Source organism: Scylla paramamosain, unplaced genomic scaffold (genome assembly GCF_035594125.1).
Source record: "Scylla paramamosain isolate STU-SP2022 unplaced genomic scaffold, ASM3559412v1 Contig24, whole genome shotgun sequence".
In the NCBI taxonomy this organism is placed as follows: domain Eukaryota; kingdom Metazoa; phylum Arthropoda; class Malacostraca; order Decapoda; family Portunidae; genus Scylla; species Scylla paramamosain.
Window position 1 is genome coordinate 222,040 of NW_026973689.1, and position 25,148 is coordinate 247,187.

The following is a 25,148-nucleotide window of genomic DNA, read 5'->3' on the forward strand; positions in this document are numbered from 1 at the left end:
CTCCTATTGTTCTCCGAAACCATGCCTCCGTGCTTGCACCTTGCCTAGTCAAACTCTTTCAACTCCATCTGTCAACATCTACCTCTCCTTCTTGCTGGAAGTTTGCCTACATTCAGCATGTTCCTAAAAAGGGTGACCGTTCTAATCCCCCAAACTACCATCCTATTGCTTTAATTTCCTGCCTATCTAAAATTTTTTAATCTTTCCTCAACAGGAAGATTCTTAAACATCTTTCACTTCACAACTTTCTATCTGATCGCCAGTATGGGTTCTGTCAAGGCTGCTCTACTTCTTCTGGCTTTTCTTACTGAGTCTTGGTCATCTCTTTTAGAGATTTTAGAGAAACTTTTGCTGTTGCCTTAGACATATCAAAAGCTTTTGATAGAGTCTGACACAAAGCTTTGATTTCCAAACTGCCCTCCTACGGCTTCTATCCTTTTCTCAGCAACTTCATCTTAAGTTTCCTTCCTGACCGTTCTGTTGCTGCTGTGGTAGATGGTCACTGTTCTTCTAAATCTATTAACAGTGGTGTTCCTCAGGGTTCTGTCCTATCACATATTCTCTTCCTATTATTCATCAATGATCTTCTAAACCAAACTTCTTGTCCTATCCACTCATATGATGATGATACCACCCTGCACTTTTACACGTCTTTTCATAGATGTCCAACCCTTCAGGAAGTAAACAGGTCACAAAAGGAAACCACAGAACACCTGTCGTCTGATTTCTCTGAAATTTCTGATTGTGACAGAGCAAACTTAGTATTGTTCAATGCCTCAAAAACTCAATTCTTCCATCTACCAACTCAACACAACCTTCCAGACAAATATTCCATCTTCGTCAATGGCACATAACTGTTCCCCTCTCCTACATTGAACATCCTCGGTCTGTCCTTTTCTTATAATCTAAACTGGAATCTTCACATCTCATCCCTAGCTAAAACAGCCTCTATGAAGTTAGGCATTCTGAGACATCGCCAGTTTTTCTCACCCTTCCAGCTGCTCTGTACAGAGGCCCTATCCATCCATGTATGGATTATGCCTTTCTATGGATTATGCTCTTCTAGACAGGGTTGAATCAAAAGCTTTTTGTCTCATCAACTCCTCAATAACTGACTGTCTTCAGCCTCTTACTCACTGCTGCAATGTTGCATCTCTTGCTATCTTCTATCACCATTTTCATGCTAACTGTTCTTCTGATCTTGCTAGCTGCATGCCTCCCCTCCTACTGCAGCCTTGCTGCACAAGACCTTCTTTTTCTCACCCCTACTCTGTCCACCTCTCTAATGCAAGAGTTAACCAGTAATCTTATCATTCATCCCTGTCTCTGGTAAACTCTGGAACTCCCTACCTGCTTCTGTATTTCCACCTTCCTGTGACTTGAACTCCTTCAAGAGGGAAGTTTCAACACACTTATCCTTCAATTTTTGATCACCGCTTTGGACCCTGTTTGGAGACTTGCATCTCGGTGGGTTTTTTTTTTTAAATTGGGTTTTTGTTGCCATTGGCCCGTGTCCCTCTTACATGAAAAAAGTTCAACAAAGGACTGTTGTTAAGACACTGCACGTGAGGTGGCCCCCAGTTTGGAAGTATTGTAAATGAATGTTGCGATGAAATAGAATGGGTCTTTGAGACAACAACAAATAAGATGAATGATGATAGTAATAATAATGACAGTGATACTAATACTACTAATATTGATAGTAATAATACTACCTAATAATTATAGTGACAATAATAATAACAATGACAACATAATGTTAGTGCTCACTTTGTTCATTATCTAGCTTGTAGGAATTTTGGGTCAGCAGTCTTCACTTGCCTCAAGACTCACAGGTCAACCAAGTGTTCCACCATGGAGGGCATGTCACTCACACCAGTTCTTCAGAATTGTCGTGCTTTAACACAGTCTGTGATGTAGTGGCAAGAAGTGTGTTTGTTGTTCTCAATACACAGCCTGCACTCACTGCTTTCACACATCAGAGCTTGCTGTTGGCCCAAATGAAATTATAGGGGCATAGGATGGGATTATCCCTTAATGAAGCCAACAGGTTGATAATGTCATAATTAATGTAGCCAAGGCCAGAAGCAGAGCCAGAGCCAGCCATTCCAGTTCATCAGCGTGGAGCAGAGCAGCCAGCCTGCCAACCTTCCACAACAGTGTCTGGGCACTAAGCAGAACTGAGTGTGGCCCTTCAGGTTGCCTGATTCCTGTATGAGTAACTTTTTTGTGGGGCCAGCCTGTTCAGGCCACTGGACAGGCCAGCCAGAGCATGCATGCTGGCCTCAAGGCTTAGTTTGGAGGGAGCCTAACGAAAAAAAAAAAAAAAAGCAACTTTGGAGTGGTAGAATCGCGACACCTTGACCACATATGTAACAAAGACTACTTTTGATAAACAAGCATAATCCCTGACTCTCATAGGACTCTGTGGGCTCTCTTCTCTCTCCTCCTCTTGCCTCCTTAAAACTTCATTTCTTCTATAAATAATGTCCACAATGTCAAGTACAGGGTCATCAGTGAGCTCTTATGCTAAGAAGAGTGCTGTGGGTGGCCATTTTTGCTGCTTCCTGCTGATGGACTGCCCCAAACGAACGGGGGTGCAGGGTTAGAGAGAAACTTCCCGTATAATGCACCCCTGGTCTCCTGTCCCCACCCCACCCCCCCTTCCCTCCCAACCTCACACTACCCCCTTACTCTCCTGCCAGGCCCTCTACTGATGTGGTGAGCAGCACCACCCTCACACTGGATGGCACTGGCTTCACTCTGTCCGGGGGCATCCCTGAGGTCACCGTGGGGGGCAAAAGGTGTGGCCTGGTCTCCCCTGCTTCCCCCACCTCCCTCCAGTGCATCGTGAGTCAGGGGGATTGAGAAGTGCTGTAAGGAAGAGACTGATGAGTGCCATGAGGGAGTGTGAGGCAGCTTGGGGAGAAAAGTGAGAGGGAACTGAGTAATAATAATAGTAGAGGAAATAGATGTAGTTCTGCAAATGAGTGAGTGACAGGAAAAGTAACATTACTGAATGAGACACAATGAATTAAGCAATGATAGATTTGGGTTAGGAAAAGTTTTTTGAATTAGGAAGAATGTTTAATGCTCTTTTTTCTTTCTTTCCCTGGTGGTGGTGGTGGTGGTGGTGGTGGTGGTGGAGACAGGTCCCAGCACTTGGAGGAGGGAAACATGAGGTGGTTGTGAGGGATGCAGTGTATGGAGACTCCAACAACTTGTCCATCTCCCTCATCTTCTCTCTCACCTCACTCACTCCCTCCTCAGGTGTGTGTGTGTGTGTGTGTGTGTGTGTGTGTGTGTGTGTGTGTGTGTTTTGTACCTCTCTTTGCCTGCCTGTCTGTCTGTATCTATCTATCTGCTTCTCTCTCTCTCTCTCTCTCTCTCTCTCTCTCTCTCTCTCTCTCTCTCTCTCTCTCTCTCTCTCTCTCTCTCTCTCTCTCTCTCTCTCTCTCTCTCTCTCTCTCTCTCTCTCTCTCTCTCTCTCTCTCTCTCTCTCTCTCTCTCTCTCTCTCTCTCTCTCTCTCTCTCTCTCTCTCTCTCTCTCTCTCTCTCTCTCTGCATGTCTGTCTCTGCCTGTCTGTCTGTCTCTACTTATATGTCTCTGCCGTCTTGTCTATCTTTCTGTCTGTTCCTGATTATACTGTATCCTTCTGCCTGTCTCTGTCTGTCCATCTGTCGCAACCTGTTTGTCTGTCTCTGTGTTTGTGTGTCTGTGTGTCTGTCTCATCCCCCTGACTCTGACTGACCTTACACAGGGAGCTTTGGGGGTGCTAGGATCATGCTGGCAGGTCAGGGCTTTGACCCGGATGGCGGCTCCTTGGTGACCTTGTGTGACCTGCCCTGTGACCTTGTGAGCAGTGACAGCACCACAGCCATAACCTGTGTGGCACCAGCCCTGCCCCACAGTGAGTAGTGGTGGTGGTGGTAGTGGTAGTAGTGTCATTATTACTGTTATTCATGATAATAGCAGTATTATTATCATTAGTAGTATTATGATAATTAATTCATTGATAATGATAATAATGACAATATAACTAATCCTTCCTTTATTTGTCTCTGTGTGTGTGTGTGTGTGTGTGTGTGTGTGTGTGTGTGTGATGGTCAGTAAATTATCTCTATCAATAAATTATCTATCTGTACCTATTTACCTATCTATTAATCTATTTACCTACTTATCTATCTATCTGTCTATCTATCTATCTATCTATCTATCTATCTATCTATCTACAGTATGTCTACCTGTTTGTCTACCTACCTACCTATCTATCTATCAATCAGTCTGTCTGTATAACTGAATCTGTTAACTAAACCTTCCTTTTATTTGTCTATGTGTGTGTGTGTGTGTGTGTGTGTGTGTGTGTGTGTGTGTGTGTGTGTGTGTGTGTGATGATCAATAAACTATCTATCTGCTTTTTCTATCTGTCAGTTAACTATCAATCTGTTCATCCATCTGTCAATAAACTATAAATCTATCAATTTATTTATCTATCTCTATCTATCTATCTGTCAATTAATCAATTAATTTATCTATCCATCCATCCATCAATTTATCCATCCCTCAATCCAACCATCCATCCATCTATCCATCTACATGTACCAGGTGAGGCGGATGTGACATGTGATGTGGTGGTGAGCAGCCCGAATGGTTTGTCTGCCAGTCTGCTGGGTGGCTTCACCTACCAACTGGCTCTCACACTCTCCCTCACTGGCCTGGAGCCCCAGCGAGGCGGCACTGCTGGCGGCACCTCCCTCACCCTCACTGGCACTGGCTTTGGGTAAGTACCACAGTGCCTGGTGTCTGTGTGACTTCTGGGGTGTCTGTGCTTCTCTGCCTGCCTGTCTGTCTGTCTGTATGCATGCTGTATTTTCTGCCATATAACCTTGCTTAACCTGATCACTGCCCCCTCAGGTCAAGCAGTATTGCAGTGACCTGACCTAACCTTGCCTAACCTTAAGACAAGTGACAACATAGTGACCTGACTTAACCTTGTCTAACCCAGCCACTACCTCCTCAGGTCAAATGGCAACATAATGATCTGACTTGACCTTGCCTAACTTAGACCTTATCCTCCCTAGGTTGAGCGGCAATAAGGTCACCATTGGTGGGTCAGAGTGCAAGGTGACCCAAGAGGGTCCGACCAGCATCACCTGCATCACTGAGGCTCACCAAGGGTCGGGTCAATTCCAGATCAAGGTCACTGCCCCTGGGAAAGGCTTGGCAGCAGCTGTGAGTGTTTATGTGTTCTTTTGTTTGGTGAAAGTGTTTTGCTCTTTTTCCTTCTGTTTTCTTGCTTAATTTGATGTCTTTTATTAATTTTTGTGTTTATAATTTCTTCATCTCCTGTTTCACCCTTTTAGCCTCATTTTCTCCTTTCCTTTCTTAACTTACCTTCCTTTTTCTATCCCTCTATCCCCTCTGACCCCTTCACCCCTCACCTTTCCTCCCTCACCCCTCATCATTGATCCCTCACCTCTAAAATTCACCACTCAGCACCCTCATCTCATTCTCCTCCTTCACCCACCTCACCCCCTCACCCCTCACCTCTCACCCCTCATCTCCACAGCAGAACAATAGTGGAATCTTCTCCTACATCGACCTCTGGAGTTCACCATTCACTTGGGGCAGCGAACCGCCACCATCACAGGGGCAGCTGGTGGTGGTGACTCAGGGCAAGACACTGCTGCTGGACCAGTCAACACCAGTGCTGAAGATGCTGCTCATCCAGGGCGGCCACGTGGTGTTTGATGTGGAGACTGTGGAGGAGCTGGTGTTGCGGGCAGAGTATATTTTGATCATTGGTGGTGGCTCTCTCAGTATTGGGTCGGAGGATCAGCCTTTCCCTGGTGAGGCCGTCATTGAACTGCACAGCAACACACACTCCACCGAGCTGCCCTTGTATGGTGCCAAGGTGAGAGGCTGAGGGAGAGTGTGAGGGTGCCAAGGGGAGAGGGAGAGAGAGAGGATGCCAAGGTGAGAGGCAAAGGGAGAGAGAAGGATTTAACCAGGATTCTATGCCTTTCATGGATTCTGGTTGAGGTTGGTCTGGTTATCAAGATGCATCCATGATTGTAGTGGTGAGGAGGATGAGTCTGTCTATCTGTCTGTCTGTGTGTCTGCTTGTTTGTCAAGGAATCTAGGCTTTCATTCTGTTGGTTTGTATTGTTGTGATCTGTCTGTATGTTTTGTCTGACAGATAGATCACAACAATATAAACCAGCAGAATATAAGACTAGATTCTTTGACAGACAGACAGACACAGACAGACCACAACAATACAAACCAGCAGAGTATAAGACTAGATTCCTTGACTGACAGACAGACAGACAGACCACAACGATACAAACCATCAAAATGAAAGACTAGACTCCATCCCACTGTGCAGAGAGAGAGAGAGAGAGAGAGAGAGAGAGAGAACAACAATAAAAATAACAACATAAAAGACTGGATTTCTTCCACATAACCTAACCAAACCCCTTTACCACCTACCCTGACCCATCCCACAGGTGTTGGCGGTGCGTGATGGGACGCTGGACCTTCATGGCCGTCACGTCCCCATCACCTGGACCCACCTGGCACACACGGCCTCCCTTGGGGACACCAACCTCACCCTGTCCCTGCCCGTCACCTTGAGGCAGGGTGACCAGGTTGTTATTGCCACCACAGAGAACAGGTAAAGGAACATTCATGTGCAAATCTCTCTCTCTCTCTCTCTCTCTCTCTCTCTCTCTCTCTCTCTCTCTCTCTCTCTCTCTCTCTCTCTCTCTCTCTCTCTCTCTCTCTCTCTCTCTCTCTCTCTCTCTCTCTCTCTCTCTCTCTCTCTCTCTCTCTCTCACCCGTAGAGATGCAGTAGATAAAAATATCTCTCTACTTCTCTCATAACCATCCTCTCTCCTTCCCTCCCTCTCTCCCTCCTTTCTCTCTAACCACCAATCCATCTCTGCCTAACCACCTCTCTCTCTCTCTCTCTCTCACTACCCATTCATCTCCCAAACCACCCCTCTCTCCCTGTCCCTCTCACCCCCTTCATCCCTCCACAGGTTCTACATGAAGGAGAACGAGGTGAGGACCATCGCATCAGTCTCTGAGGATGGCCTGGAGGTCACACTGACAGAGGCACTGGAGCACACCCACCTCTCCGTCACCCAGACTCTCGGGGGACACACAGTGGAGACACGTGCAGAGGTGGGACTCCTCACCCACAATGTCAAGATCCAGGGAAATGTTGGCACCGACTTCAGTGTGGCTATTGAGGGCTGTGACACTGCTTTTAGGCCTGGTGAGTTTGGTGTTGTGGTGTTGTTCTGTGCTGTATATAGGCTATGAAAGGCTGTGAGGAGGAGGAATAGTGTGTAGGTCTGAGTTCATTGACTTCTGGTGAGTGACTTATTGCTGTTCTGTTGCAGATTCTGAAGGTGTGTTGTGTGTGGGCCGTAAGGAGTAGTAGTAGTAGTAGTAGTAGTGTGTAGGTGTGAGTTCATTCAGTTCTGGTGAGTTTGGTGACTTACTGCCATTCTGGTGCAGGTTCTCAAGGTGTATAGTAGTGGTTGTGAATAGTAGCAGTGGTGTGTGATGGTGCAGATCTGAATTTTAAAGGATTCACCATGCTTAAGTCACAATACGTTCCCTCAGAATCTGTTAATGGTGTAGAATCTTGTTCATTTATGATTACAGTTATGAAAGAACTCTTGAAAGCCACAATACTTTCCACCAAAATCTATTAACAGTATATAATCTTTGTTAACCTCATTACAATCAGGAAAACATCCTTGAAAACCACAACAGTTTCCACCACACTCAGTTAATGGCATAGAATCCTTGTTAGATTGTGAAAATATCCTTGAAAACAACAATAGTTTTCCCCAGATCTAATAAAGGCATAGAATCCTTGCTAACCTTTCACTACTATAATGAAAACATCCTGGAAAATCCCAGTAACTTTCACCAGGACCTGATAGAAGTGGCTGAGATAAGATGCAGAAACACGAGAATACATCTCTCTTTTTCTTTCTCTCAATGCATTCTTCTCTCTCTGTTCACTGCCACACACCAACATGTCTCTCTTCTCTTTACCATCCCAGACCAGCACGCCACCCAGTCAAGTTTCAATGGTCGACATGGAGACGAGATTGGCGGTGACCAATTTGGCGCCACCGTGATACTGTCTGGAAAATTCCCTGACCTGGACTTGGTGATGGGACGCATTGAGTACGTGGAGGTGACCAAGACTGGTCAGGTGAGGCTGTGAGAGGCTGGGTCCTGCTGGGCCAATCTGGGTCAGGTCATGTGTGTTGTGGCAGTGGTAATGGTAGTAGTAGTAGTAGTAGTAGTAGTAGTAGTAGTAGTAGTAGTAGTAGTAATGTCACATGTCACAATGTCACATTTGAGCAATATGTGTTGTACTTCCACTTGAGAGAGACACATTAGTATCACCTCCACATCCACCCTAATTCATTCACACATCAAAATATCCCTCCACCTCCACTTCAAACAGGCACAGTAACATCACCTCCACTTCAGGCAAGCACAATAACACACCACATCCATTGTAATCCACACACATACACACTTGCCAAATTTCCACCCAGGCATTCCAACTTGGGCGGTACCCACTCCACTTCCACCTGGCTGGGGACATGGGTGGTTCGTACATCCGCGGGTGCTCCATCCACCACACCTACAACCACGCAGTGACAATGCACTCAACAAACAACCTGCTGGTGGAGCATAATGTGGCGTACAACAACATGGGTCACGCTATCTTCACAGAGGATGGGGTGGAGCAGAACAGTGTGGTGCAGTACAACCTTGCAGTCTACACCAGGACCTCCTCTTCCCTTCTTAATGTGGATGTGACACGCTCCTCATTCTGGGTGGGTGTGTGTATGTGATTATCTAGTTGTATTTAACAAGTTGTACTGCACAGGATCCAAGCAAGCTCTTTTGTCCTGTTTCCATATCTATGTTTGCACGATTTCTCTTTAATTATGTGTACAATGCTCTGCTTCAACCACATCTTTTGTGTGTGTGTGTGTGTGTGTGTGTGTGTGTGTGTGTGTGTGTGTGTGTGTGTGTGTGTGTGTGTGCACATGTGTGCGTGTATAGGGGAAGGAAGCAGTTAGGGAAAAGGTGGGAGGAGGGAGAACAAGTAAGGGATGTCTTCTACTTTCTCTCACCCCTATTCTATCCACCTCTCTAATGCAAGAATTAACCAGTATTCTCAATCATTCATCCCTTTATCTCGTAAACTCTGGAACTCACTGCCTGCTTCTGTATTTCTTCAGTCCAATAACTTGAACTCCTTCAAGAGGGAGGCTTCAAGTTTTGGATGATCCATTGGCCTCTTTCCTTTAGGGACTGACACCTCAGTGGGTATTTTTCTTCCTTTTGTTGCCCTTGACCAGTGCTCCTCTTTCAGTAAAAATCAATTAGATGGAAGAATGTGTGAGAGAGAGAGAGAGAGAGAGAGAGAGAGAGAGAGAGAGAGAGAGAGAGAGAGAGAGAGAGAATCTTCCACACACTCAAAACTCTCAAAGTCTCCACAAGCCACTCTGAGAACCACCTCCCACTCCAGTCACACACTCATAACTCCTGCAATTTTCCACAAACCGCTTACTCACTGATCCACTGTTTCGCTCGTCCATCAGGTGGTGAACCCAAACAACATTTTCCGTCACAATGCAGCTGCCAGTGGAACACACTTTGGTTACTGGTACAGGCTGGACCACCACCCCTCGGGCCCATCCGCCACCAACATCTACTGCCAGAACACTGAAAAGATGGGACTCTTCTTCAATAACACTGCACATTCCATGGGAAGGTGTGTGTGTGTGTGTGTGTTTGTGATTGTGTGTTGGCTGGGTAGGAGAGAGAGAGAGAGAGAGAGAGAGAGAGAGAGAGAGAGAGAGAGAGAGAGAGAGAGAGAGAGAGAGAGAGAGAGAGGTGTGTGTGTGTGTGTGTGTGTGTGTGTGTGTGTGTGTGTTGGGTGAGAGAGAGAGAGAGAGAGAGAGAGAGAGAGAGAGAGAGAGAGAGAGAGAGAGAGAGAGAGAGAGAGAGAGGATGTGTGTATGTGTGCATGAGTGTTATGGTTATGCTGTGTGTTCTGTGCTGGCTTGAAGTTTACATGGGTGGAATAGAGAGAGAGAGAGAGAGAGAGAGAGAGAGAGAGAGAGAGAGAGAGAGAGAGAGAAAGAGAGGATCATAGTACAGAAGGATAAAAGTTAATCTGTTTTCTGGCTATCCATCTGGGACATTGGGACATTTGATGACAACACTGGCCTCTGTTCCAGGTATGGTCTGTGGGTGTTCTCCAATCCAGGATATCACCCAAAGTCCAACATCTGTGGAGGCAGGGACATGGTAAGTCTGTGTCACGCATCACTAAATACGTATCCATTCATGTGTATGTGATCTGTGTGTGTGTGTAATGATGGGCAATACTGCTACACTCTGTCATTAGGTGTGCCTTAGTAATTCAGGACACAGGAACATGATAACACTGTAACTGACCAAAGCTCTCACTCACTGATCAGTCAGCAAATTCCCATCTTGTCTTGAAATGTGCAGCAGACTGATGTATTTCCGTCAAAACCCATACAGTTCAAATTATGGTTCTGGTAGAAATACAGAAGTTTGCTAACATTTCAAAGTCATATAGAAATTCATAGACCAGTCAGTGATTTAGTACATGAGTCAGTGGCAGTGCTACCATGCTCCTGTACCCTAATTACCTTGCCTAATTACTGATACACTTGATGAAACAGAGCTTACTATTATGAACTGTGCTCCTGTAGCCTCACCTGCCTAATTACTGATACACTTGATGAAACAGAGCTTACTATTACAAAATATTACGATCCCACACAGGATAGTCCAGGCAAAGCACCACACACACACACACACACACACACACACACACACACACACACACACACACACACTGCTGTGTGACTGTGAACTTATCATTAAACCCAGCTGTGACCTCACTGAACGTTTCCCTTTGTGTCTCACAACACAAGGGGGCAGTCACAGCCTGCCCTCTAAAGACAACTCTCTTCCTCCACACAAAACTACAAGCACCTAATAACACACACACCCTTCACTCAAAAGATTTTAAATCATCATGGCGACTCCTACACCAGCCTTGGAGTCCCCATCTGGGGAGGGGACCATAAATGTCCCCAGGTCAGACTGCCTTTCTGTTGACGACCCTAAGTGTCTTGACACCCCCCTCAACTTTTTCTTCATTAACTTCTGCAACATTCGCGGTCTAAGATCTAATTTTCAATCTGTAGAACACCACCTCTCCTCTTCTAAACCTCATCTTCTTTTCCTCACTGAAACTCAGGTGTCTGAGGCAACTGACAGTAGTCCCTTTTCTGTTCCCTCCTACTTTCTCTATCCTCATTTTCGATCCAAAGCTGGATGCTGCATTTATGTGCGCAATGACTTAACCTGCTCTCGTGCCCACGCTCTTGAATCTTCCGAGTTTTCCACCATCTGGCTACGACTACAGAGTAACTCTCATACTAAATTTATCTGTGCTGTATACCTCTCACCTAACTCCTCTGACTATAAAAAATTCTTTGACTACTTAACTTCCAAAGTGGAGCACATTCTGACCCTCTTCCCTTTTGCAGAGATCTCCATTCTTGGAGACTTCAATGTTCACCACCAGCTTTGGCTTTCCTCTCCCTTCACAGACCATCCTGGTGAACTAGCCTACAACTTTGCTATCCTCCATGACCTAGAGAAATTGGTGCAACACCCTACTCGTATTCCTGACCGTCTTGGAGATACGCCCAACATTCTTGACCTTTTCCTGACCTCTAATCCTTCTGCTTATGCTGTCACCCTTTCTTCTCCGTTGGGCTCCTCCGATCACAATCTCATATCTTTATCTTGTCCTATCACTCCAATCCCTCCTCAGGATCCCCATAAGCGAAGGTGCCTCTGGCGTTTTGCCTCTGCTAGTTGGGGGGACCTGAGGAGGTATTTTGCTGATTTTCCTTGGAATGACTACTGCTTCCGTGTCAGAGACCCGTCTTTGTGTGCTGAGCGCATAACAGAGGTGATAGTGTCTGGCATGGAGGCGTACATTCCTCACTCTTTTTCTCGTCCTAAACCTTCTAAACCTTGGTTTAACACAGCTTGTTCTCGTGCTATACATGATAGAGAGGTGGCCCACAAAAGGTACTTAAGCCTTCCATCACCAGAATCTCATGCACTTTATATTTCTGCCCGGAACCATGCCAAGTCTGTTCTCCAACTAGCCAAAAACTCCTACATTAACAGAAAATGTCAAAACCTTTCAGAATCTAACTCCCCTCGTGATTTCTGGCATCTAGCCAAAAATATCTTCAATAACTTTGCTTCTTCATCTTTCCCTCCTCTATTTCAACCAGATGGCACCACTGCTATCACATCTATTTCTAAAGCTGAACTCTTTGCTCAAACCTTTGCTAAAAACTCTACCTTGGACGATTCCTCCCTCTCCTCCACCCTCTGACTACTTCATGCCATCTATTAAAATTCTTCGCAATGATGTTTTCCATGCCCTCGCTGGCCTAAACCCTCGGAAGGCTTATGGACCTGATGGGGTCCCTCCTATTGTTCTCCGAAACTGTGCCTCCGTGCTTGCACCTTGCCTAGTCAAACTCTTTCAGCTCTGTCTGTCAACATCTACCTTTCCTTCTTGCTGGAAGTTTGCCTACATTCAACCTGTTCCTAAAAAGGATGACCGTTCTAATCCCTCAAACCACCGTCCTATTGCTTTAATTTCCTGCCTATCTAAAGTTTTTGAATCAATCCTCAACAGGAAGATTCTTAAACATCTATCACTTCACAACCTTCTATCTGATCGCCAGTATGGGTTCCGTCAAGGCCGCTCTACTGGTGATCTTCTGGCTTTCCTTACTGAGTCTTGGTCATCCTCTTTTAGAGATTTTGGTGAAACTTTTGCTGTTGCCTTGGACATATCAAAAGCTTTTGATAGAGTCTGGCACAAAGCTTTGATTTCCAAACTACCCTCCTACGGTTTCTATCCTTCTCTCTGTAACTTCATCTCAAGTTTCCTTTCTGACCGTTCTATTGCTGCTGTGGTAGACGGTCACTGTTCTTCTCCTAAATGTATTAACAGTGGTGTTCCTCAGGGTTCTGTCCTGTCACCCACTCTCTTCTTATTATTCATTAATGATCTTCTAAACCACCCTGCACTTTTCCACGTCTTTTCATAGACGTCCAACCCTTCAGGAGGTAAACATATCACGCAGGGAAGCCACAGAACACCTGACTTCTGATCTTTCTAAAATTTCTGATTGGGGCAGAGCAAACTTGGTATTGTTCAATGCCTCAAAAACTCAATTCCTCCATCTATCAACTCGACACAACCTTTCAGACAACTATCCCCTCTTCTTCAATGACACTCAACTGTCCCCCTCTTCTACACTGAACATCCTCGGTCTGTCCTTTACTTATAATCTGAACTGGAAACTTCACATCTCATCTTTAGCTAAAACAGCTTCTATGAAGTTAGGTGTTCTGAGACGTCTCCGCCAGTTTTTCTCACCCCCCCAGCTGCTAACTCTGTACAAGGGCCTTATCCGTCCATGTATGGAGTATGCTTCACATGTCTGGGGGGGTTCCACTCATACTGCTCTTCTAGACAGGGTGGAATCAAAAGCTTTTCGTCTCATCAACTCCTCTCCTCTAACTGACTGTCTTCAGCCTCTCTCTCACCGCCGCAATGTTGCATATCTAGCTGTCTTTTACCGCTATTTTCATGCTAACTGCTCTTCTGATCTTGCTAACTGCATGCCTCCCCTCCTTCCGCGGCCTCGCTGCACAAGACTTTCTTCTTTCTCTCACCCTTATTCTGTCCACCTCTCTAACGCAAGAGTTAACCAGTATTCTCAATCATTCATCTCTTTCTCTGGTAAACTCTGGAACTCCCTGCCTGCTTCTGTATTTCCACCTTCCTATGACTTGAATTCCTTCAAGAGGGAGGTTTCAAGACACTTATCCACCAATTTTTGACCACTGCTTTGACCCTTTTATGGGACTGGCATTTCAGTGGGCATTTTTTTTTATTAGATTTTTGTTGCCCTTGGCCAGTGTCCTTCCTACATAAAAAAAAAAAAAACACACAACACACACACACACACACACACACACACACACACACACACACACACACACACACACACACACACACACACACACACACACACACACACACACACACACTCACTCACACACGTAGCCCCATCAACCCCTCACTGGAAAGGAACAGTCTTGTGGCTTAGTGAACTGTTACCAAGAAATAAAAATCCCAGTAGTAAGGACAATAAAAAAAAATAAAAAATAAAAAAATAAATAAAAATCTTCCACTTTTGGATGAGCCTTTTGACCATTCTTTTGAGCCTGCACCTCAGTGGCCTTTTTTCACCTGTTGCCCTTAGCCTGTGTCCACTTACACACACACACAAAAAAAAATAAAAGAAAAGAAAAAGAAAAAAAATTCCTGCAGGGGGCCAAGTGGCAAAGCTTCACCGCGTGGCACTGTGAGCGGGGTGCCGAGGCAGTATCTGGCACTAAGCTGCAGTTCCACAACTTTGTGATGCTTGATAACCAACAGGCTGGCATGGAGATGGTGTCTGTGAAGGGAGGGTTCGGACAGGATGACAGTCCTGGTGAGTCACTGGGTGGTGATGGGGTGAAGGGGGATGGTGACTGGGAGGAGTGAGAGGTATAGGGAGTCCTCAGTTTACAATGATCTCGACTTCTGCCTCTTGGTAGTTAAACTGGCAGTGCTTGTCCCTGTACATTTCCCTTTGTCCTTTATACTGATTTATTTATTTTTTATTTATTTATTTTTTTTTTTACTGTATGTCCTGATGTGTTTCTTTTACAGGTACAGTAGTTATGTTTTTATAAACTAGAATATGACTTTACTATAACATTAGCATAGGTGAGTGACATAATGTAGGTACCAGTTCAAACCTATGCTGAAAATCGGTTTATAGGAATGGAACTCCATCATAACTCAAGGACCCCTTGAGGCCTTGTTGAGCTCCCTGACTGATGAAAAATTATGGTTAAGAGAAGCAGAGTATGCAAGTGAATTAGTGAGAGGTAGTGAGGCCTTGTTGAGTTCCCTGACTGATGAGAAAGTTGTGGTTAAGAGAAGCAGGATATGCGAGTGAATTAGTGAGAGGTAGTGAGGCCTGGTTGAGCTCCCTGCCTGATGAGGAAATTGTGGTTAAGAAAAGCAGGATATGCAAGTGATGAGTTAAATTGCAATGTTAGTTAAGATGCTTGATTCCATTTCTTCCTTCCCTATATCTTGCACAGCTTTTGGAGGGAACATAAATAACATACCACACAGATCTTTAAATAACTGTTATAGCAAAAACAACAGCAGCAGTTAATATAAGTACACTGAATTATATAATGACATAAACTTGGGTAGGTTAGGTTATGTTCAGTTAGGTTTTCTACAGGCACCTTCTATAACAGTATCTTTAAGTACAGTAACCATTTCACACACCAGCAACTCTCTTAAGGATTTTCAAAGGTCACATGTGTGATTAATTGAACTTTCATGGGCCTCATTTTTCCATTGATGATGCTGAATTCCTGCTAAACTATCACTGGAATCATGAAAACACACTTTGAAACACTAATAGCTCTCATAAGGGCTATTTTGAAAGGCTATATGTGTTGAGTTTGAACTCTCAGGGATGTTTTTTCCCAGTGATGATGATGAATTTCTGTTAAACTATCACTGAAATAATGATGCTGTGGAAGGCTTCTACAGCATCAGTTGTGAAAAAAAGAAAAAAAATAAAGAAAAAACATGAAAACCTGAATAATCACCTTGAAAACAGACCTGATGAGAGAGCAGACCTTTTAGAATGCACACCAAGCTACTCTGACACAAACACCATTTTGTCTCCAGATTAAGTTTTTGTAGGATCATGAGACAATCTTTTATTCATGCTGTTTTGTGCAGGCATCTTCAATTCCCTGGTGGTGACACAAACACCATTTTGTCTCCAGATTAAGTTTTTGTAGGATCATGAGACAATCTTTTATTCACGCTGTTTTGTGCAGGCATCTTCAATTCCCTGGTGGTGTGTCACTCGGCCCTCAACTCAAGTGCCTGCACCTCAGGAACCAGTGGTATTGTGGCGCCCAAGACCCAGATCTTTAGTATCTCCAATGTCACATTTGTTAACTTTGATGAGGGTGGAAGTGCTGCGCTGTCTGGCTGTTCTCAGTGCAGGAACTACCAGGGAGGCTACAGGGCCCAGGTTAAGGGTCTGGCCTTTGAGAATTCACCCAACAAGGTAAGGAAAAACATCTCTTCTTCAGGATGACTCTGTACCTCCTCAGTTTTTGCCATATATGCACTTATTTTGCAATGCTTTGTTCTCCCATCAGGACAATTTTCTGAAGCCACAACCATGATTACTGAAGTTCTTATGAGTGTTTCTTCCATTACTGATGGTGAACCATTGTTAAACTAGGAGGAGGCAGTAGACACCTGCCGAAACGATAATTACTCCCAGTGAGGTCTAACGCACTGTTCAGGGGGTGCTGTGAACTTATCATTAAACCCAGCTGTGACCTCACTGAACGTTTCCCTTTGTGTCTCACAACACAAGGGGGCAGTCACAGCCTGCCCTCTAAAGACAACTCTCTTCCTCCACACAAAACTACAAGCACCTAATAACACACACACCCTTCACTCAAAAATTTTAAAATCATGGCGACTCCTACACCAGCCTCGGAGTCCCCATCTGGGGAGGGGACCATAAATGTCCCCAGGTCGGACTGCCTTTCCGTCGACGACCCTAAGTGTCTTGACACCCCCCTCAACTTTTTCTTCATTAACTTCTGCAACATTCGCGGTCTAAGATCTAATTTTCAATCCGTAGAACACCACCTCTCCTCTTCTAAACCTCATCTTCTTTTCCTCACTGAAACTCAGGTGTCTGAGGCAACTGACAGTAGCCCCTTTTCTGTTCCCTCCTACTTTCTCTATCCTCATTTTCGATCCAAAGCTGGATGCTGCGTTTATGTGCACAATGACTTAACCTGCTCTCGTGCCCACGCTCTTGAATCTTCCGAGTTTTCCACCATCTGGCTACGACTACAGAGTCATTCTCATACTAAATTTATCTGTGCTGTATACCTCTCTCCTAACACCTCTGACTATAAGAAATTCTTTGACTACTTAACTTCCAAAGTGGAGCACATTCTGACCCTCTTCCCTTTCGCAGAGATCTCCATTCTTGGAGACTTCAATGTTCACCACCAGCTTTGGCTTTCCTCTCCCTTAACTGACCATCCTGGTGAACTAGCCTACAACTTTGCTATCCTCCATGACCTAGAGCAATTGGTGCAACACCCTACTTGTATTCCTGACCATCTTGGAGATACGCCCAACATTCTTGACCTTTTCCTGACCTCTAATCCTTCTGCTTATGCTGTCACCCTTTCTTCTCCGTTGGGCTCCTCCGATCACAATCTCATATCTTTATCTTGTCCTATCACTCCAATCCCTCCTCAGGATCCCCCTAAGCGAAGGTGCCTCTGGCATTTTGCCTCTGCTAGTTGGGGGGACCTGAGGAGGTATTTTGCTGATTTTCCTTGGAATGACTACTGCTTCCGTGTCAGAGACCCGTCTTTGTGTGCTGAGCGCATAACAGAGGTGATAGTGTCTGGCATGGAGGCGTACATTCCTCACTCTTTTTCTCGTCCTAAACCTTCTAAACCTTGGTTTAACACAGCTTGTTCTCGTGCTATACATGATAGAGAGGTGGCCTACAAAAGGTACTAAGCCTTTCATCACCAGAATCTCATGCACTTTATATTTCTGCCCGGAACCATGCCAAGTCTGTTCTCCAACTAGCCAAAAACTCCTTCATTAACAGAAAATGTCAAAACCTTTCAAGATCTAACTCCCCTCGTGATTTCTGGCATCTAGCCAAAAATATCTCCAATAACTTTGCTTCTTCTTCTTTCCCTCCTCTACTTCAACCAGATGGCACCACTGCTATCACATCTATTTCTAAAGCTGAACTCTTTGCTCAAACCTTTGCTAAAAACTCTACCTTGGACGATTCTGGGCTTGTTCCTCCCTCTCCTCCACCCTCTGACTACTTCATGCCACGTATTAAAATTCTTCGTAATGATGTTTTCCATGCCCTCGCTGGCCTAAACCCTCGGAAGGCTTATGGACCTGATGGGGTCCCTCCTATTGTTCTCCGAAACTGTGCCTCCGTGCTTGCACCTTGACTAGTCAAACTCTTTCAGCTCTGTCTGTCAACATCTACCTTTCCTTCTTGCTGGAAGTTTGCCTACATTCAACCTGTTCCTAAAAAGGGTGACCGTTCTAATCCCTCAAACTACCGTCCTATTGCTTTAATTTCCTGCTTATCTAAAGTTTTTGAATCTATCCTCAACAGGAAGATTCTTAAACATCTATCACTTCACAACCTTCTATCTGATCGCCAGTATGGGTTCCGTCAAGGCCGCTCTACTGGTGATCTTCTGGCTTTCCTTACTGAGTCTTGGTCATCCTCTTTTAGAGATTTTGGTGAAACTTTTGCTGTTGCCTTGGACATATCAAAAGCCTTTGATAGAGTCTGGCACAAAGCTTTGATTTCCAAACTACCCTCCTACGGTTTCTATCCTCTCTGTAACTTCATCTCAAGTTTCCTTTCTGACCGTTCTATTGTTGCTGTGGTAGACGGTCACTGTTCTTCTCCTAAATGTATTAACAGTGGTGTTCCTCAGGGTTCTGTCCTGTCACCCACTCTCTTCTTATTATTCATTAATGATCTTCTAAACCAAACTTCTTGTCCTATCCACTCCTACGCTGATGATACCACCCTGCACTTTTCCACGTCTTTTCATAGACGTCCAACCCTTCAGGAGGTAAACATATCACGCAGGGAAGCCACAGAACACCTGACTTCTGATCTTTCTAAAATTTCTGATTGGGGCAGTTTTTCTCACCCTCCCAGCTGCTAACTCTGTACAAGGGCTTTATCCGTCCATGTATGGTGTATGCTTCACATGTCTGGGGGGGTTCCACTCATACTGCTCTTCTAGACAGGGTGGAATCAAAAGCTTTTCGTCTCATCAACTCCTCTCCTCTAACTGACTGTCTTCAGCCTCTCTCTCACCGCCGCAATGTTGCATATCTAGCTGTCTTCTACCGCTATTTTCATGCCAACTGCTCTTCTGATCTTGCTAACTGCATGCCTCCCCTCCTTCCGCGGCCTCGCTGCACAAGACTTTCTTCTTTCTCTCACCCCTATTCTGTCCACCTCTCTAACGCAAGAGTTAACCAGTATTCTCAATCATTCATCCCTTTCTCTGGTAAACTCTGGAACTCCCTGCCTGCTTCTGTATTTCCACCTTCCTATGACTTGAATTCCTTCAAGAGGGAGGTTTCAAGACACTTATCCACCAATTTTCGACCACTGCTTTGACCCTTTTATGGGACTGGCATTTCAGTGGGCATTTTTTTTATTAGATTTTTGCTGCCCTTGGCTGGTGTCCTTCCTACATAAAAAAAAAAAAGTCTTATATGCATGGAAATACTTAAAAACTCACAAATAACTCATAAGAACTTTTTAATGCAGAATCATCATTAAACTGATGAGAATCTTGAAAACATTTACAAACACCAGTAACTCTTGTAATGACTGTTTTGAAGGGCTGCATATATAGATTCTCATGGATGTTTTTTTCCCAGTGATGATGGTGAATTCCCTGTTAAACTATCACTAGAAAAGCAATGGCTCTACAGCATTATATTAAAGAAGACCCATGAAAACGTGACTAATCACCTTGAAAATAAACCTGATGGCAGAGCAAAGTATTGAAGAATACACACAAAGTTGCTCCTTGACACAGACACCATTCTGTCTCCCACATCAGATCAGGTTTCAGTGGGAACACGAGACAATCTGGATAGACGCTGATGGCTCTCTGACGGGCGAACCGGAGGCGAATGTTGTTCCCACAATGGGCATCTTACCAACTGATTCCTGCACTCAAGAAGCAGCATTCTCTGTCACCAAGAATGTAGGTATAAGGCAGAATATATTTGTGGGTTTATAGATATTTTTCCCTTCCTTCTTTGAGATTTTTTTCTCTCTCATTGATATGCTTCTGGTCTTGTATTTCTTTATTATTTATTGTACCTGGATAAATGCTGATTAACTTGTATGTTTTCCCTTCCCTTCCTTGTACCTTTATCTTATATACTGAGTCATTTCTAGGATGCCATTTCTTTTTTTTTTTATCTTTTTTCTGTGCCTTTTCTCCAGGGGTCAATGGGCCTAAGAGTGTGAATGATGTGTGTTTGAGTGTGAGGTGCTTTGGGTCACCTAGTAAGGGATTATCAGCCTGGTGTATAAACAGATAGATAGATCTCTTTTCCTCCGCATATGCATGTGTGTGTATCTAATCACAGTACACATCACTACATTAGGGAACTTTAAAAGATTAGACAAGTTTATACATGATGATGATAGGTGGAAATAGATGGGTATGTTTCTTAGAGACTGCCACGTGTAGGTCTGGTAGCCTTTTGCAGCTTCCCTTATTTTCTTATTTTTTGTTAATACAAATTTCACCCCATAGTATAAGCAGTCTTATCACTCCCATCACTCCTTTCCTACCTGTCTTTTACATCAGGTATACATCTGTGTATGCATATGTGTATATCTAATCACAGTAAACATCACCAGTACTAACCCCAACAACAGAATAACCAACTCATGGTAAACTCTGGAATTCCCTGCCTGCTTCTGTGTTTCCTTCTTTCTATGACATGAACTCTTTCAAAAGGGAGGTTTTGAGACACTTGACCTCCAACTTTGAATGATCTTTTTGATCCTTTCCTTTAGAGACTGGCACCTCATTGGACCTTTTTATTTGCTCTTTTTGCTGCCCTTGGCCAGCACCCTTCTTACATACAAAAAAAAACAATAATAACCATTCCTTTGTCTGTCATCACTATAGGTGCCAGGATCAGTTTGCCGAGGGGCCATGAAATTCCTGCGAGTGGCCGTCACCAATCCGAGCCCTTCCTCACTGCTTGGCAAGGACCTGGTGGTGAGCAACGACTTCGGCGCCACCCACATCCCTTACCTCATGCTCCATTGGTGGTGCTGGCTGGATGGGGCTTGTCTACACTAGTGCCACCTTTGACTTCAACTTTGAAAATGCTAATCAAGTGAGCTCTGGGTGTGGCGGAGGAAGGATAAGTGTCTTGAAACCTCCCTCTTGAAGGAATTCAAGTCATAGGAAGGTGGAAATACAGAAGCTGGCAGGGAGTTCCAAAGTTTACCAGAGAAAGGGATGAATGATTGAGAATACTGGTTAACTCCTGCAGTAGAGAGGTGGACAGAATAAGGGTGAGAGAAAGAAGAAAATCTTGTGCAGCAAGGCTGTGGGAGGAGGGGAGGCATGCAGTTAGCAAGATCAGAAGAGCAGTTAGCATGAAAATAAGGGTAGAAGACAGCTAGAGATGTAACATTGTGGCAATGAGAGAAGTCTAGAAGAGAAATGTCTAGAAGAGTGGTATGAGTGGAACCCCTGCCAGACATGTGAAGCATATTCCATATATGGGTGGATAAGGCCCTTGTATATAGTTAGCAGCTAGGGGTTGAGAAAAACTGGTGGAGATGTCTCAAAATGCCTAACTTCATAGAAGCTGTTTTAGCTAGAGATGAGCTTTGAAATTTCCATTTTAGATTATAAGTAAAGGACAGACTAAGGATGTTCAGTGCAGAAGAGGGGGCAGTTGAGTGTCATTGAAGAAGAGAGGATAGTTATCTGGAAGGTTGTGTCAAGTTGATAGATGGAGGAATTGAGTTTTTGAGGCATTGAACAATACCAAGTTTGCTCTGCCCCAATCAGAAATTTTAGAAAAATCAGAAGTTAGGCATTCTGCGGCTTCCCTGCGTGAAATGTTTACTTCCTGAAGTGTTGGACATTTATGAAAAGACGTGGAAAAGTGCAGGGTGGTACCATCAGTGTAGTTGTGGATAGGACAAGAAGTTTGGTTTAGAAGATCATTGATGAATAATAGGAAGAGAGTGGGTGACAGGACAGAATCCTGAGGAACACCACTGTTAATAGATTTAGGAGAAGAACAGTGACTGTCTACCACAGCAGCAATAGAATGGTCAGAAAGGAAACTTGAGATGAAGTTACAGAGAGAAGGATAGAAGCTGTAGGAAGGTACTTTGAAAATCAAAGCTTTGTGCCAGACTCTATCAAAGGCTTTTGATATATCCAAGGCAACAGCAAAAGTTTCACCGAAATCTCTAGAAAAGGATGACCAAGACTCAGTAAGGAAAGCCAGAAGATCACCAGAACAGTGGCCTTGACAGAACCCATACTGGCGATCAGATAAAAGGTTGTGAAGTGATAGATGTTTAAGAATCTTCTTGTTGAGGATAGATTAAAAAACTTTAGATAAGCAGGAAATTAAAGCAATAGGATGGTAGTTTAAGGGACTAGAATGGTCACCCTTTTTAGGAACAGGCTGTATGTAGGCAAACTTCCAGCAAGAAGGAAAGGTAGATGTTGACAGACAGAGTTGAAAGAGTTTGACTAGGCAAGGTCCAAGCACAGAGGCACAGTTTCAGAAAACAATAGGAGGGACTCCATCAGATCCATAAGCCTTCCAAGGTTTTAGGCCAGTGAGGGCATGCAAAAACATCATTTCGAACAATTTTAATAGGTAGCATGAAGTAGTCAGAGGGTGGAGGAGGAGGAACAAGCCCTGAATTGTCCAAGGTAGAGTTTTTAGCAAAGGTTTGAGGGAAGAGTTCAGCTTTAGAGATAGATATGATAGTAGTGGTGCCATCAGGTTGAAATAAAGGAGGGAAAGAAGAAGAAACAAAGTTATTGGCAATTTTTGGGGGCTAGATGCCAGAAGTAACAAGGGGAGTTAGATCTTGAAAAATGTTGACACTTTCCATTAATGAAGGAGTTTTTGGCTAGTTGGAGAACAGACTTGGCATGGTTCCGGGCAGAAATATAAAGTGCATGAGATTCTGGTGATGGGAGGCTTAAGTACCTTTTGTGGGCCACCTCTCTATTATGTATAGCACGAGAACAAGCTGTGTTTAACCAAAGTTTGGAAGGTTTAGGTCAAGAAAAAGAGTGAGGAATGTACGCCTCCATGCCAGACACCACCACTTCTGTTATGTGCTTGGCACACAAAGATGGGTCTCTGACATGGAAGCAGTAGTCATTCCAAGGAAAATCAGCAAAATGCCTCTTCAGGTCCCCCAACTAGCATAGGCAAAACACCAGAGGCACCTTTGCTAAGGGGGATCCTGAGGAGGGATTGGAACAATAGGACAAGATACAGATATAAGATTGTGATCGGAGGAGCCCAACGGAGATGAGAGGGTGACATCGTCAGCAGAAGGATTAGAGGTCAGGTAAAGGTCAAGAATGTTGGGCGTATCTCCAAGACGGTCAGGAATAGAAGTAGGGTGTTGCACCAATTGCTCTAGGTTGTGGAGGATATCACAGTTGAAGGCTAGTTCAACATGATGGTCAGTGAAGGGAGAGGAAAGCCAAAGCTGGTGGTGAACATTGAAGTCTCCAAGAGTAGAGATCTCTGCAAAAGGGAAGAGAGTCAGAATGTGCTCCACTTTGGAAGTTAAGTAGTCAAAGAATTTCTTACAGTCAGAGGAGTTAGGTGAGAGGTATACAGCACAGATAAATTTAGTTTGAGAGTGACTCTGTAGTCGTAGCCAGATAATGTGTAAACTTGGAAGATTCAAGAGCGTGGGCACGAGAGCAGGTTAAGTCATTGCACACATAAATGCAGCATCCAGCTTTGGATTGAAAATGAGGATAGAGAAAGTAGGAGGGAACAAAAAAGGGGCTACTGTTAGTTTCCTCTGACACCTTGGTTTCAGTGAGGAAAAGAAGATGAGATTTAGAAGAGGAGAGGTGATGTTCCGCATATTGAAAATGAGATCTTAGACTGCGAATGTTGCAGAAGTTAATGAAAAAGTTGAGGGGGGTGTCAAGACACTGAGGGTCATTATCAGAAGAGCAGTCCAACCTGGGGACATTTGTGGTCCCTTCCACAGATGGGGACTCCGAGTCTGGTGTAAGAGTCACCATGATAATTTCAATTTTTTGAGTGAAAGGTGATTGTGTGTGTGTGTGTGTGTGTGTGTGTGTGTGTGTGTGTGTGTTATTAGGTGCTTATAGTTTTGTGTGGAGGAATAGAGTTGTCCTGCCCCCTTGTGTTATGAGACACAAAGGGAAATGTTCAGTGAGGTCACAGCTGGTTTTAATGATAAGTTCACAGCATCCCCTGATCCAGTGCTTTAGACCTCACTGGGAGTAATTATCATTTTGGCAGGTGCCTACTGCCTCCTCCTGTGTGTGTGTGTGTGTGTGTGTGTGTGTGTGCGCACACATGCATGCATGTGTGCGTGTGTGCGTGCATGTGTTAATCTAATCTTAGTTAACACCCCTTGCTTGTGTCACCACTTTTCTAGTGTATGTGTGTGTTAATCTAATCTTCAGTTAACACTCCTTGCCTGTATCACCTCCTCATCTCTCCACACACCACACCCTGCACTAAGATTAAGACACCTAACCAACTCTGCTGCTCCATCACCACCAGGGAGGCTCTTTAGTGGCTGGCTACTCCTCAGACACTCCCTTCACCCACAGTCTCATCATTCGCCTGATGGACCCTGAAGATGTTGATGCCTATAGCATGAACCTGGGCTGGAAAACTATAGGTATGTGCTGGAACACTGTGGAAGGGTGCTGGAAGGTTGTATAGGAGAGTTGAAAGATTGTTGATGATTCTGGAAGGTTGTAAAGGAGTTTGGAAAGGTGTTTATCTATTAATGGTGCTAGGAGATTGCAAGGAAAGGGCGGTAGGTTGTAAGGGGAGTGTTAAAAGCCTGTTAGTGATGAACAGAGGTTGCAAGAGAAGCTCAGATTGTTGTAAAGAAGTATTTGAAGGTCATTGATGATACTGAGAGGCTGCAAAAAAAGAGGCTGGCAGGTTATAGAAGATTATTAAAAGTTGTTATATTATTAAAAGTTGTTATTGATTCTCAAAGGT

The 25,148-nt window shown here is 44.3% G+C and overlaps 1 protein-coding gene across 1 annotated transcript in view; it reads left to right on the plus strand.

Annotated features, from left to right (window-relative positions):
- Positions 1-24,816, plus strand: part of LOC135097541 (fibrocystin-L-like) — a 27,330-nt gene extending 2,514 nt beyond the window's left edge. The window contains exons 2-18 of the mRNA XM_063999471.1: positions 2,706-2,850; positions 3,153-3,270; positions 3,762-3,911; positions 4,607-4,781; positions 5,083-5,233; positions 5,571-5,915; positions 6,511-6,677; positions 7,045-7,283; positions 8,086-8,240; positions 8,593-8,877; positions 9,652-9,824; positions 10,294-10,363; positions 14,532-14,694; positions 16,118-16,353; positions 19,961-20,107; positions 21,050-21,263; positions 24,696-24,816. Of these exons, the coding sequence (XP_063855541.1) occupies positions 2,706-2,850; positions 3,153-3,270; positions 3,762-3,911; positions 4,607-4,781; positions 5,083-5,233; positions 5,571-5,915; positions 6,511-6,677; positions 7,045-7,283; positions 8,086-8,240; positions 8,593-8,877; positions 9,652-9,824; positions 10,294-10,363; positions 14,532-14,694; positions 16,118-16,353; positions 19,961-20,107; positions 21,050-21,226 (2,896 nt within the window). The 3' untranslated portion in view covers positions 21,227-21,263; positions 24,696-24,816. The remainder of the gene's footprint in view (positions 1-2,705; positions 2,851-3,152; positions 3,271-3,761; positions 3,912-4,606; positions 4,782-5,082; positions 5,234-5,570; positions 5,916-6,510; positions 6,678-7,044; positions 7,284-8,085; positions 8,241-8,592; positions 8,878-9,651; positions 9,825-10,293; positions 10,364-14,531; positions 14,695-16,117; positions 16,354-19,960; positions 20,108-21,049; positions 21,264-24,695) is intronic.
- The last annotated feature ends 332 nt before the right edge of the window (positions 24,817-25,148 follow it).